The sequence below is a fragment of the Candoia aspera genome, chromosome 2 (genome assembly GCF_035149785.1).
Source record: "Candoia aspera isolate rCanAsp1 chromosome 2, rCanAsp1.hap2, whole genome shotgun sequence".
In the NCBI taxonomy this organism is placed as follows: domain Eukaryota; kingdom Metazoa; phylum Chordata; class Lepidosauria; order Squamata; family Boidae; genus Candoia; species Candoia aspera.
In genome coordinates this window covers 13,785,279-13,799,180 of record NC_086154.1, presented here as the reverse complement: position 1 = coordinate 13,799,180, position 13,902 = coordinate 13,785,279, and the positions used below count along the sequence as shown (strand labels likewise).

At 40.6% G+C, this 13,902-nt stretch overlaps 1 protein-coding gene across 1 annotated transcript; it reads left to right on the top strand.

Moving 5' to 3' along the window:
* Positions 1–2,006: 2,006 nt before the first annotated feature.
* Positions 2,007–12,110, top strand: LOC134489888 (vomeronasal type-2 receptor 26-like). The gene is made up of 5 exons (XM_063292759.1): positions 2,007–2,288; positions 2,654–2,863; positions 5,333–5,560; positions 9,226–9,352; positions 11,200–12,110. Exons 1-5 carry the CDS (start codon positions 2,007–2,009, stop codon positions 12,108–12,110), a joined length of 1,758 nt encoding a protein of 585 aa, XP_063148829.1.
* Positions 12,111–13,902: the final 1,792 nt, after the last annotated feature.

The following is a 13,902-nucleotide window of genomic DNA, read 5'->3' as shown; positions in this document are numbered from 1 at the left end:
CACTGGCTTTCAGCTTTCTTTCTAAAGATGGCTTGTGAGCCACTTTGCATCCCAGAACAAGGGAGAGGCTGGCATTCGGCTTGGCACGGCAGGACACCAGCATCCTGTTTAATTTTTCTTTAAAGTAATAGAAAGCTTTTTAAATTTTTAAGAACTAAAGAGACCAGGGAGGGTGGAAAACAGAAAGGGAAGTGGCCATGGGCATATCATCTCTTAGCACTATCAAAGGTCCCTTGGATTTGGAAGGAATTCAACAGAAGCCATTTCAGCCTTTCCAAAAAAAGTTAAAGCACATTTCAGGTGGGTGGTAACTTTTCTACACCGTGAGGTAGAAATCTGTCACCGATCTGCTGAGGTAAATTCTATGTACCTCATATTGACCTTTATACTCTTATTTTATACATTTCATTTTCAACATTGCCAGATATAAATTAGCATTAAAAGAAAACTGTCCTTCCTTGAAAAAAAATGCTTGCAGACTATGAAGAAAGTAACTAAAAATTAAAATCAGTATTAATAGCATAGAATTAGTACAGTGATTAATATTGATACATAACAGAATCACCATCTGCTGTTGAATATGGTGAAATATTGTAGCATGTTAATCCATTCAATATTGTATCGGAAAATAAGATAAAAAGCAAAAGCAAAAATATTATTCAATGCCAAAGGAATGTTAAGAGATAGCAGAAAATAGCATAATGTCAAACGAATGAATAAATAGCTCCTTGAATCTCTCTGTGAAAGAAGCAATGAAGGAACACAACGCTGAAGGGTTTCAACCTGCCCAGAATGACGGAGCATCACTCTGGAAGAAGGTTCTTCCCTTTCCTTCCTCCAAGAGCAGCCAAAGGACGAGTGTGACAGTTATCTCAAGCTGAAGCCCCTTCTGGGGATGAGCACTTCCAGCTGCCTTAGATGGGGCACAGGACTAACTAGATCCTCTGCTGGTGACAGTGAGGTTGTCATTTTCACCAAGTCAGGGTTGACTCTTTGCCATCCACATAGATAGTCTTTCTCCAGGATGATCTGTTATTAACCGGGCCTTTTTAGTCTCTGAATAAGGAGGTTGGGACTCTATTAGAAAAATAAAGAAGAAGAAGGAGAAGAAGAAGACTTGGGGCCCTCCATTTGGTGTCAGAGCGTATTGAGCAAAATCAGTATGTGTTTAACAGAGTAACCAAGTGAAGCCTACTGTGACAAGCCAACCTGCAATAGGACCACAAGAGAGATTTTTCAGTATAGATCAATAGCTTAAGAGACAAAGATAATTGGAATTCAAAGCAGCAAACAATCAATGAAACACGACGGTCAAAATATTTTGCCAGAATAGTTCCTTTCAAATATTGATACAACTGCTAGTCAAAGAAATCCTAGATGAACTACGCTCAGGGAGCACCAAAGCCTCCATAGATGAAATATCCTACAAAAAAGAGATGTATGGCATTAAACAGAAACCAGACTGCAGATTTGGGGATGGTTTCCCGTAATGAATCAATGTGTCCAGCAGCTAAAATCCTTGATCCGTTTCATTCCTTATTATGAGTATCTTAGTTTTGCTGGAGGGCTATTCCTCTAAGTTGGAAAAAATAATACAGCTCATTGTCTTGGAAGGAAGCTCCCACTGGTATCAGAGGGACTGTCCTGATAGGAACATCCAGAGAAATTTATCACCTGGAAAGGCCCTGGAAATAAATGGCAGCGGAATTAGCTATTTTTTGAGGGAGCAATGAGAGCCTGACCATTGTTAGCATTGCAACGTTGTGACTGTGAGGCTCTGCTTCACCCTTCTTTGCCCTTCATGAGATCAACCAGATCAGTTTACAGGTTTTAGGCTCATCCACTCCATCATTATTCCACTGATTTCAGAGTGTGGATTTCTGAATGGTTCTTAGCATAGTCATAAGACAGAATTCAAATGTTTTGTTAAAAATGCCCATACCACCTGACTTTATAAACCAAAGACAACAACCTATTAATATCTCCTGTGTTGTAGTATGAAGGGTATGAGTTTCAGCCAGGTCTTGCCATTCCTGCTTGCCATTCATGAGATCAATCAGCATCCTAGGCTGCTCCACAATTTCACCCTGGGCTACAGCCTCTATGAGAACTTCTTCAGTGCAAGAATGACATTTGAAGCCATGCTGGACTTGCTATCAACAGGGCAGGAGAATGTACCAAACTACAGATGTGGGAGACCAAAACATCTGTTGACAGTGCTTGAAGGAACTGATTCCGAGCTCTTTCATCATGTGACAACCATGCTGGGCATCTACAAAATCCCACAGGTAAGAATGGATGCTGAAGTAATTCCAGTTTGTAAAGTCTCCAGAAAGTCCAAAAGGTAGCCCTGGCCGATATCAACAAATGAAAAGAGCCGATTGATGGAGCTTAAAGGACACTTGAAATAGTATGCATGCAAATGCCTTTCTCTTCACTCTGGGATTAGTTAATGGCATCGGTGTTGAAAAATAAGCTGGTCTCCCAGAGTTCCCCTTTCCTTGCTACTGAATCAGACTCACATTCTAAGCAAGAGAGTGACTGGCAATTGGGAAAGCCGATATCATGGTTCAGATCTAAGACTAGGGGGAAAGGACATCTCTGTAGTGGAGAATCAGCAAGATAATCCCTCACTTTTTCTCTTTCACTGAAGATCAACTATGGGGTCATCAGCCACATTCCTGAGCAGAAACAGCATTTCCCTTTCTTCTACCGGCTGAGTCCAAAGCAAGAGCCTCCTCACTTGGCGATTGTCAAACTGCTCCTGCATTTCCGATGGACGTGGATCGGCCTTGTTGTTCCGGACAATGAAAGTGGAGAAAGGTTCAGGAGTTCCTTTGTGCCTGTGGCCCTCAAGAAAGGGGTTTGCGTTGCCTTCTCAGAAACCATTCCACTGTTGTATACAGTAGGCGAAGAAAAAAAAAGGATTTCTAATTTGAACAACAGGGAAGTCAAAATTATTGTTTTTCAGTTGGACTTTCAGGCCACAATAGCGCTAGCAATGCTAATCCGATATTTAGAAAAATCAGAAAAGGTGTTTGGGGAGAAAGTGTGGATGGCCACAACTTTGCCAGACATATCTGTGAGATTGTTTTATCGAATGATTGATCTCCAGCATAAACATCTTTTGTTATCTTTCTTAACTCTGGCAAACAAAAGGACACAAAATTATGATTTTAACACGTATTTCTTTGCCAGTGATAAATTTGGGGAGACGGCATTTCAGTGCTCCTCTTCACACCCTATTTTGTCTAAGAAAGTTCGGAAGAGATGCACAGAAAGAGAGAACTGGGAGATCCCTCCCCGTGATTTGGTTGCCAAAATTCTGTCTGAGGACGCCTCCAGTATTGCCACTTCAGTCCAGGCTGTGGCCAGAGTCCTCCATGCTGTCTATTCGTCCCACCTGACCCGGAGGAGAATCAGGGTTGGAGACTATGTACAGCCATGGCAAGTAAGACTTTTCTCTGAATGTCTGCTAATGACCCACATTAAATTCTTTCACCTTTGTTAAAAATGGGCCGCATTGGACATGAGGTGGGATAGTCCACACAGCAATTGCCCAAGTTTGAGTGTTTCTTCTGACCAAATGTGGAGGCTTGGAGAGAAAGAAGGAGAGATTCTGCTATTAGATCTCCCAAAGTGAAGGGATGTGCTGGTTTGAGAAGCTGGGAGAACAGGAAATGAAGAGGAAGGCTCTTTCCCTATTTGCAGAATAAATCAGCTTCAGGATGTTACAGAAACCATCAGGTTTCTTGACCATCCAACATTGCCCTCATTTAGCTTCTAGTTCAGGGAATTTTTTTTCTCACTTCCTGTTCTGCCCCCTTAAGAGGATGTGGGTTCTGTGCCCTTTCCAGGGTCTTCAGGGAACACCCAGGTCAGCTGACTTTCTTTACAATGCAGCTTCTTAAACAAATTGTTCATCAACTTTTTCTTCTCTATTGGTCCTCTCACTTAGGACTTGATACCAAGATCTTTTCTTGGCTCTTTCTCCTCCTTTGAAAGGAAAATCTTAGAATGGGTAGCCCAATCATTACTCCCAACCCTTCCCATCACCACCTCTTGGTTTCATAAAGCGGTGAAGTAATAAGTTGCAGAACACTGGGAGACGAGAAAGTAATACACTCTCACGATATTTGCTGCCTCCTTTGCCTTTCTTTTGGTGAACTTCCAAGTGGCCTGTGGGGTTTCTGCATCCCAGCGTCTGTGAAAAGAAGCAGCCTCTCTGGTTTTGCTGCCTTCCATTTTCAGGGCATCAACAGGCAAAGGAACGTACATCCTCAAGACATAGCACAGCGGCAGGAATGGGGCAGGTCTGGCAGCAGGACTATCTGTCATCTCTGGACCTCTTGCGTGGCCCTTCTTCTACACCCAGCTCTTAGCTGTATCGAAACAAACACCAAGATCAGAAAGAGAAGAGTTCCTTAGGATGTGTCTCCTCTTCCAGACTGGATGTTTGAACTTTGCCCGTTTTCCATGTGTTTCTACTTCCCAATCATTCCTCCCTTTTTCATATCATCAACCTTCAAAGGTTAGTTGCCCCTGCTAGGAGGACATATTCCATTCATCATTCGGGGGACAGGAAGATGTTGCCACCACTCTTGTGCAGCTCTGTTGGACCATGTCCCACACATGCTGTGTCCAACTCTTTAGATATATTACCTTCCACCTTTTGCTGCTCTTACTCACCAAAAAAAAATATTTTAGGTGGAGCACCTGAGGTTCACCTGAGGCTTTCTCACTCAAGAGCTGCAGAAGTGATGAAGGCAGTGTGATGGGGACAAGGCACAAAAAGGATATTGCCAAAGCTCGTTTCTGACATGCTTAGGTGCAAGTAAGGAAAGGCCCAGAAAAGCACTTTCACACACTTTACCAAATCCCAAGACTTCTTGTCCATTTCAGTGGCTTTCTGTATCACTAGTCAACTTCAGCTTCCTGCCAAGGTTCCAGGTCTGCCAATCATATACAGTACCAGGAGATTCTCATCTGAAAACACAGGATATTTCTGCAAAGCTGAAGCACTGCAAAAGTGGAATGGTACAAATCAGGATTGTCCCTGTAGGTAGATGCTGAAGCCAAATATGTATTTTTTCAGCACCCAGATGGTTGGATGGTTCCTTCTAAAAAATGACATGGCTGAAGACAGTAGGTGAGGGGGCAACAAGCTGGCCAGAGATCTTTTGAGAAACAGAAAGGCCATACAGATTAAGTCCCTAAGCAGATTCGTCCCAAATGTTGGAGAAAGTAGAGCTTACCTGAAGCACCCCACTTTTGAACTAGGGCTCGAATGGGAATGTGTAAGGTACAGTGGTAATTCTCCATGTCTTTCTAGCTTCATCCCTTTCTAAGAAACTTCCAGCTTCACAATCTTACTGAGGATGATGTTTATTTGGATGAGAATGGAGATCCTGCTGCTGATTTTGATATCATGGAGTGGGCAGTATTTCCCAACAAGTCTGCTGCTGGGGTGACAATTGGAAAGATCGGAAGAGAGGCCTCTTCAGAAGTCAAGATCTCCATCAATCAGAGTGCCATCATATGGCCAATGTCATTTAACCAGGTAGCTGAGTCTGACTGTATGTGTGTTTTTTTGTATTTTTCTGCTGTTATATATCTGAGTTTGAGGATTATTATGTAGAGTAACAGAATCTTGCAAGTCAGAATGCTCTTTCCCCCTCCTTCACGTCTACCTGTTTGAGAAGTAGAGAGGGTCTTGGCTGAGACATTTGCATACATTTCAGTCCTTCCATGGACTCAGGCCTCTTTTATCGGACCGTTCTCCTGGTAGTGACTCTGCCACCCGTCCCTCAAGGCCATTCCCACTTCCTTCTGCAGCTTTGGACTGCATTACCCAGAGTTTGTTATTTTTGGCGATTCAAACTCAAGCTGGTGATATTTGCAGTCGACACTGCCTGTTGCCTTTTCTTTTCTTTTTTAAAAATATTTTTATTAAAATAAAATTGTACATAAGATTAAAAAAATAGTGAAATATAAAAGGAATGAGAAGAAATGAGCCTTCTCTAGTTGGTTGTCCATAACTCCGAATAAAAAAAAGTCTGGTTTCATCTGAATATTAATCTCTTAAACTCTCTGCATTACCATCTGTATTTGTGTCCAATATCTTCTCCCTTTTTCACAAGTCCACCACGCATGAGAAAATGTCCCTTCAGGTTTTGCACATTTCCAACAGTAATTAGAAGTCCCCTAATACATCTTTGAAAATGTCTCTGGTGTTGTACTGTATGCCAAAAATACATCATCTTAGAAAAGTTCTCTTTTAAATTGTAAAACAATGTGGATTTTAAACCTTTTAACTGCATTCTCTGCCACTGATCCATCTGAATATTATCAGCAAAGTTCTTGCCCATAGCTTGTTTAATTTGCCCTTCTTCTGTTTCAAATCTCAGCAAAAGTTTAAACATTTTAGCAATCACATGTTCATCATTTGTACAAAATTCATTTTCAGACTCTGTTTTCTCATATTCTGTTCCTGCTACTTTTTATCTGTATTAATTCTTTCCCTTAATTGTGCACATGAAAACCACTGAAAACTAAATCCCTCTACCATCAATTGTTCTCTCAATTCCATCTTCAGCTCTTTGTTTTCCTGGACCAGCAAATCTTTCTAGGATAACCATTTTTCTTTGCCCACAGTTTCTTTTCTGTAAAATGTTTCTTGGGCTGAGGCCAACAAAAGTGTTTTAGGCATAGCCTGGGTTTTTTTATCTATTTTATATTCATACTATGACACTCCTGATATAATGATTTTTAAAATCTACCTTTACTTTAATTTTTTCATATGATAAATAACCATGCCATCCAAATCAGACCATTCTAAAAGGCTCTTGTTTCTTTTTTATTATCATTAAAGTTTATTAGATTTTCAAGATCAAAAGATAAAAGCTAACAAAAAGGAAAAATTAGGATAAAAAGTAAAATATAAGAATAGAGTGCAAAAAAAGAGAAAGTCAAAAGTGCAGGAAAAGAAAAAGAAAGAAAAGAAAATACTGGAAAAGAATGACTCCTGATTTCCTTCCCAACAGATATGTGTACATTTACATTAAGTTTTTTACTCTAAATGTAGAACATGGCTTTCATTGTTTTTATTGTCCATTATTATTTCTAATCATCAAATCCATATATCATGATTTCTTTTTTTTCTGCTTCATGCAAAATGTCCAGAAGGGGTTTCCAGGTAGCTTTGAAATTATTCAGTGTCTTTTCTCTAATCAAAGCTGTCAATTTCACCATCTCAGCCAATTCCATCAACTTCACCACCCATTCTTCCACTGTAGGTCATTTCAGATCTTTCCACCTTTGTGCAGATAAGATCCTTCCTGCTCAAATTGTTAAAAGCTTTCTCTGCATCCAGAAAAATCAGCGCCACTTGTTTTAGGGTTGTAAGTTGTATGTATTCAATGATATCCAACACAGTCCTCACAATCTCCCTTCATTGCCTTTTGGGTAAAGACCCACATTGATCATCATGAATAAAGACCTGTAAAATCTTCTTCAATCTATCAGCCAATATTTGGGTAAATATTCCATAATCATTATTCAGCCATGAAATCAGTCTATAATTCTTAGTTAAAGTAAGAACTTGTCCCTCCTTTGGTAATGAGGCAATTCTGGACTCTTTCCAAGATTCTGGCATTGCAGAAAGGTTGTAAAAGTTGACCCTCAAAACATTTATAATACGAACTGGGAAGTCCATCTGACCCTGGTGCTTTCCCTACTTTAATCTTTTTTATTTCTTCAGCTACCTCAAAAGTTCTTCTAGAACTATTCATAGATGGTTTCTCTGATTGAGAAAGTTTTGGCAACTTTTTTTTCTTCAAATATTCATCCACCTTTTCCAGGGAGACCTCCTGTTTTTTAATACAGATTTGAATAAAATTCATAGAACAATTTCCAAAATCTCTCTCTCACTGCTGTTATCATATATAAAAGCAAACTTCCGTGGATTCTTTTCAAGGGGTCACCAAAAGTTAACCACTGATGCTTCATCATCATTTCTCATGGAGATCTCTTCTCCACCACATCCATTTGACCCTCCTCCAAGTCTCCTTTAAATTTTCCCAAGAATTCTCTGGCTTTTTGAACAGAGGTCAATCGAAATCTTCTTCTGTTCAAAGGGAAAAATTTCATTGTATTTTATTACATTGTAATTTTAACATTGTAAATTTACTATGTAAATTTAAAACATAGTTTTGAAATTACATTGTATTTTAACTATCTGTGTTGAAACTGAATAAAGTTTTCATTAAAAGAAAAAAAGGCAACAGTGAAAATTGCTACTTCCAATTATTCCCAGCGAAATGGGGTCTTCTGCTTCAGTATCTCAGAAAAAATATCTTTTCTCTTACTTAAAATTCTGATAGGAATCTCCTATCACATAATTATATCTACATCTTCAATCGTGTATTAAAATGGCAATGCGGAACTTGGTCCCTCATTGTTTTTCTCACAGAGGGCACTAATACATCCCTTTGAACATGCCTTCTTGCAGCAAAACAGGAATTTATCTGATACACCTTCTCAATTGCTTCATCAATTTTTTCCCCTTCCCGATTGAAAAACTCTGGCAATGCCTGAACATCCTTTCTTCTGACATCGGCATCTGGATTCTCTGGAATGGCTCTAAACCTCAGGCAGAATTCCTTCTCTCTAAGCTCCATCAGAGCCACATTGTCCTTTCCGCTTTCTAATTCCATAGCCCTAGCTTCTACTGTATTCTCCAAAGTTTCAATTCTATCATTAACTTGTTCTGCTTTTTTTCCAGACATTTGTTTTACAGAATCACCCATCTTACCCAATCTATCATATATATATTTATTTCAAGAGTCATAAATTTGGCTTCAGGATCTTTAAATGTTGTTACTGTCAACAACCAGTCTCAGGGCAACCTCTCCTTCCTCTCATTGCAAATCCTGCTTTTCGAAAGGATCCCTGGAAGATAAACCCAACTCGGGGGTGGCATTTAATAATGAACCGATTCGAGCATTTGTTACAATTCAGTTCATTGCTCTGGTGAACAATTATGGTGCATAAAGATGGTTATTAACTTTGCTCACTGTGTAAAACTCATCTATGTCATTTTCAAAATACCATGATTATAAGAAACCATGGTTTAGCCCAGTTCATCAACCCAAGCTGTAACTAGTTTTCATTCAGATATGTAATCCCCCTGATTCATATATTTCCCCACATTTTCTTTCTGTCTAGAAGGTGCCTTTCTCGAGGTGTACTGAAAGTTGTCTCCCAGGATACACCAAGCTCACAAGAGAGGGAGCCCCAGTTTGCTGCTACGACTGTTCTCCATGTACGGAAGGAACCATCTCCATGCAGGAAGGCAAGTGGCTCAAGAGCAAAGAAGGAGCACCATCCAAGTTCAAACCAAGCCTGATCGTGGTTAACTCCCAAGCCCATTGAAGCATGGAAAATGCGTCCATCTGCTGAGGAAGCCTCCATTCTACTAACCTGGCTATCTATTTTACTTGCAAGATGCCCCATAAGCCAGACCATTCTCTTGGAGTTATGTGTGGGTGTGGAAATCTCCCTTCTGGTGGGATTAGTGACACAAGTCTTATAACAGGAAGGAGTTTTCAATAGAAGAGAATGTATACGGTGGTGGTTCTTACCGGGGATTACAAAGATTGGGCTTAAGGGGGGGAGATGAAAGTTTTGGTGGATTAGTGTAATATAAATACCCTGGTTCTAAATGTTGAAAAAACTAAGGAGATCATCTTCGATTTTAGAAAGAGCTGGCTCAGCCCTACACCACTCTGTTAATGCCACAGCTGGGGAGTCCGTCAGTATCATGCGGTTCCTGGGGATGCAGATGACGAATAGTCTGACCTGGGCTCTCAAGGCTGCCTCCTTGGTACAACGGGCACAGCAGCATTCACATTTTCAGCACCAGACAAGGGAAAACACCCCCTCCCTCCACCTCCCCTCCTCCTTACTCTCTATATAGGCACTAGGGAGAGTGCATTGACCAATTGCCTTTCCACCTGGATTGGAGGCTGTAGTGCCTCAGATAAGAACTCTGTTCTGTGGGTGGTGAGGGCAGCAGAGAGGATAATGGGGATCTCACGTCCTCCCATTCAGGATAGAGCGTATAGTGAAATATTGTCAGTGACCCCTCCCACCTGCATTGCAGCTTGTTCTGCTTGTGACCCTCTGGTAAAAGGTTCCTCTGCATTCAATGCAGAACAGTTGAATTGGGTAATTGATTGATTGATTGACTGATTGATTGATTGATTGATTGATGAAATTTACCCACCGCCCATCTCTCCCAAAAGAGGGACTCTGGGCGGTTTACAGTAAAATCAAGTGCAAAAGATAAACATTAAAATCTCATAAAACAGTCAGTATAAATCAGTTGTAATACTTTTGTCCCCTGGGCTATTACATTCCTGAACTCTTAATAATCCCCTCTCATTTCATTGTGGTGCATGTTGTATGTAGGATGGTGATATTTATTAGGGATAATGATTACTGGAGTGGAATGGGAAAGAATATATGTTATATAGTATAGTACTTATTTTCTGTGAGACAATTGCAATGAAATTTCATTGTAATGTGCACTTTGGTGTATAGTGGAATGACAATAAAAGTATTCCATTCCATTTCATTCCATATTCTATCCAATCCTATCCTATCCTATCCTATCCTATCCTATCCATGTAGATCAGGGTTGAACTGTGAAGACCTTGGTGCTCTCTGAGCTTAGGTCTTTGCTTGCAGACCTTTCATTAGCTGACTAGGTAACACCATCAGTGCTCCCGCTGCTGATGCTGATGATAGTACTGATGATGTTACCTGGTTGGGTGATGACACTTCTACAAGCAAACATCCACGCTCAGAAAGCAACAAGGACTCCACACAAAGGAGACTGATTTACAGGACGTACATCAGAGGAATAAGCAAAACCCAGCACCAAACTGACTACCAGAGAAAGCGTCCTAAAGCACATGATCTGTCTATCTGTGCCTGGGAAGAAAAGCAGAACAAATGAGCTTAGATTAGCAGTCTTTACATCAAGAGCCATCAGTGAGAGAGAAAAGGAACCCAGAGTAAATGCTTAATGCTCTATCTCCACTCTGCTGACCCCTTCCTAGTCATTTAGTCAGGAGATGCTGAAGAGTCATTGCCACCCAATTCATTAGTGAGACAGCAATTGTTTATGTTCCTCAGATGCGGCCCATTGTGAAAAGTGTCCTGATGACCAGCATTCCAATGAGAGGCGAGATCAATGTCTCCCCAAAGTTATAAGCTTCCTCTCCTATCAAGAAAACTTGGGTCTCATCCTGGCTCTCATTGCTTCTTTTTTGTCTCTAATCACTGGCTTTGTCCTAGGACTCTTCATTAAATACCAAGAAACTGCCATTGTCAAAGCTAACAACCGGGACCTCACCTACATTCTCCTGGTTTCTCTTCTCCTTTCCTTCTTGACCTCCTTTCTATTCATTGGACACCCCAAGAAAGTGACCTGCCTTCTTCGACAAACTGCCTTCAGTGTTGTTTTCTCAGTTGCCGTGTCTTCCTTACTGGCCAAGACCGTCATGGTGGTGGTGGCCTTCCTGGCCACCAAGCCAGGCAGCAGGATGAGCAAATGGCTGGGGAAGAGTCTGGCTAATTCCATTGTCTTGTCCTGCTCTGGTGTTCAGGTGGGCATCTGTATGTTATGGCTGGGAATCTCTCCCCCATTTCCAGATTTCAATCTGCATTCCCAACCAGGACAGATCCTGCTGCAATGCAATGAAGGTTCAATCACCATGTTCTATACTGCCCTGGGCTACATGGGCTTTCTGGCTGCCATCTGCTTCTTGCTGGCTTTTCTAGCCCGCAAACTTCCAGGGTCCTTCAACGAAGCCAAGTGGATCACCTTCAGCATGCTGGTTTTCTGCAGCGTTTGGCTCTCCTTTATCCCCACCTACCTCAGCACCAAAGGGAAATACATGGTAGCTGTGCAACTCTTCTCTATTCTGGCCTCCAGCCTGGGCTTACTGGGCTGCATTTTTGTCCCCAAATGCTACATCGTTATTCTCAGACCTGACTTGAATGTGAAGGAGCATCTGATGATGAAAACTGATGAGACCTTTTAATTTTGGAATCTATCTTTTTAATCTATAATTTACTGCTAATTTAAAATAATATCACTTAGAATTAAAGTGCTTTATATGTGTTCTTAAGTCTTCCTTCCTTGAATGTGACTGTGAACTTTAATGACAGAGAAATGAAATAGATAAGTTGAATTCCATCATTGTGTTATTATTTATCATGATCCATATTCAGGCAGAATCATAACATTACTGGCATTAATAATTAATAATTAATTAATAATTAATAAAACCACCTAGAGTCCCCCTGGTGGGAGGAGATGGACGGTGTCAAATTTGATGAATGAATGAATGAAATGAAATGAAATGAAATGAAATGAACAAGCAGTTTTAAGCATAGAATTGCCTCTCATTTCTTAAAAATAAGTAAGAAGAGGAAGAATAAGGATAACCACTTGAGAAGAATGAGGGAAAACCAGCAAGAATCCGTACAAGCAGCTTCATCTCTCCCTGTTTCAAAAATGAGAAATTTATTTAGAAGAGAAGAGAATCCTATCCCTTTTGTCGTAATGGCTTTCAATTGCAGCTTGAATTATCTCATGTGGCTAGACTGCACAAGAGGCCAAGATCATTGTAAATGGAATTTATCACTAAAGAAAGTATTTTTTGTAGTTTTTATTAAGAAGAGTTTTACATATATAATAAGAAGTACGTTCAAAGAAAAAAAAGGTAGTATAATGAAATCCACAAGACAAAATTGTCCCATCTCTCCTTCCTTACTCCCTTTGGCCTTTGAGCCATTGGTGGGGAGGGACAGCAAGGGCAGCAAAGTTTGGGAATCCAACTGCCAAATCAAGAGCAACAACCTAAAATTAGATGCAAATGATGTTGTATTCACAGTTCCTCATCCAAAGTGTTCTTTTTGATCGATAACAGAATAAATAGAGCAACTTGGTTCTATATCAGGATATAGAATAACAAGATCAACATAGAGAGGATTTCATGGAATTTATCTGAAGAGGAAAAGCAACATTTGCAGTAAAGAATAGGTTTTAGTATTACTGTAAGACTGATTCAGTACCTGGGGATGTCTGTTTAACAACAATAGTAAAGATTTACTCAAGAATAATCATTCATAGTTTTGGGAAAATACAATGGCAAAAATCTTAAGATGGGAGAAGTTAAATCTGTCCTGGAGAAGAAGAAGAAGAAGAGGAATATGAATATTTTACCGGGTATCAACTTTCTATTTCCAACGATTCCAGTCAGGATTGGAGATAAAACTCTGAAAGAGCAGCCAGCACAAATCACTATCCTCATTTGGTCAAACCAAAGTCTAAAGAATAAATTTAGGATTTTGCGAGATGCAAAAGAAAGAGGTGGAAGTGTTGTGTTAAATCTCACCTACATTCTCCCGGTTTCCCTTCTCCTTTCCTTCTTGACCTCCTTTCCATTCATTGGATGCCCCAAGACAGTGACCTTCCCTAGTCGCTAGTATAGCTGCATCCTGGCTTTCTCAAGGATGTGCTGACAACCATAGGGTTAGAACACCTACACACCTACATGCAGAAAGACACACGAACATCCCCCTGAACCTAGAAAAGGGAGAGCCAGGCCAGAGGGTGTGTGGTGAGCGGGAGAAAGAGATAGGAGGAAGAGATGGCCAGCCAACTTGGAAGCCCTGAGTCATGACTGAGCAAGTGCAATGGCTAAAGGCAAGCAAGAGGGCTGCTGAGGACCTGCCAAGGTCACAAGCCATAATACACCACCCATCTCAGCTTGATCCCTCTCAGGATATTGGCTTCGGAGCTCATCTTGCCTGCTTAGTAGCAAATTT

What these genes read in the sequence shown, in the direction of transcription:
- LOC134489888 (XM_063292759.1), top strand. Translation starts at nt 2,007, where the DNA reads ATGAGTTTCAGCCAGGTCTTGCCATTCCTGCTTGCCATTCATGAGATC. An exon ending in CTGTGGCCCTCAAGAAAGGG is followed by an intron (nt 2,864 to 5,332) that starts GTTTGCGTTGCC and finishes ATGTCTTTCTAG; the next exon opens with CTTCATCCCTTTCTAAGAAA. An exon ending in AACCATCTCCATGCAGGAAG is followed by an intron (nt 9,353 to 11,199) that starts GCAAGTGGCTCA and finishes TATGTTCCTCAG; the next exon opens with ATGCGGCCCATTGTGAAAAG.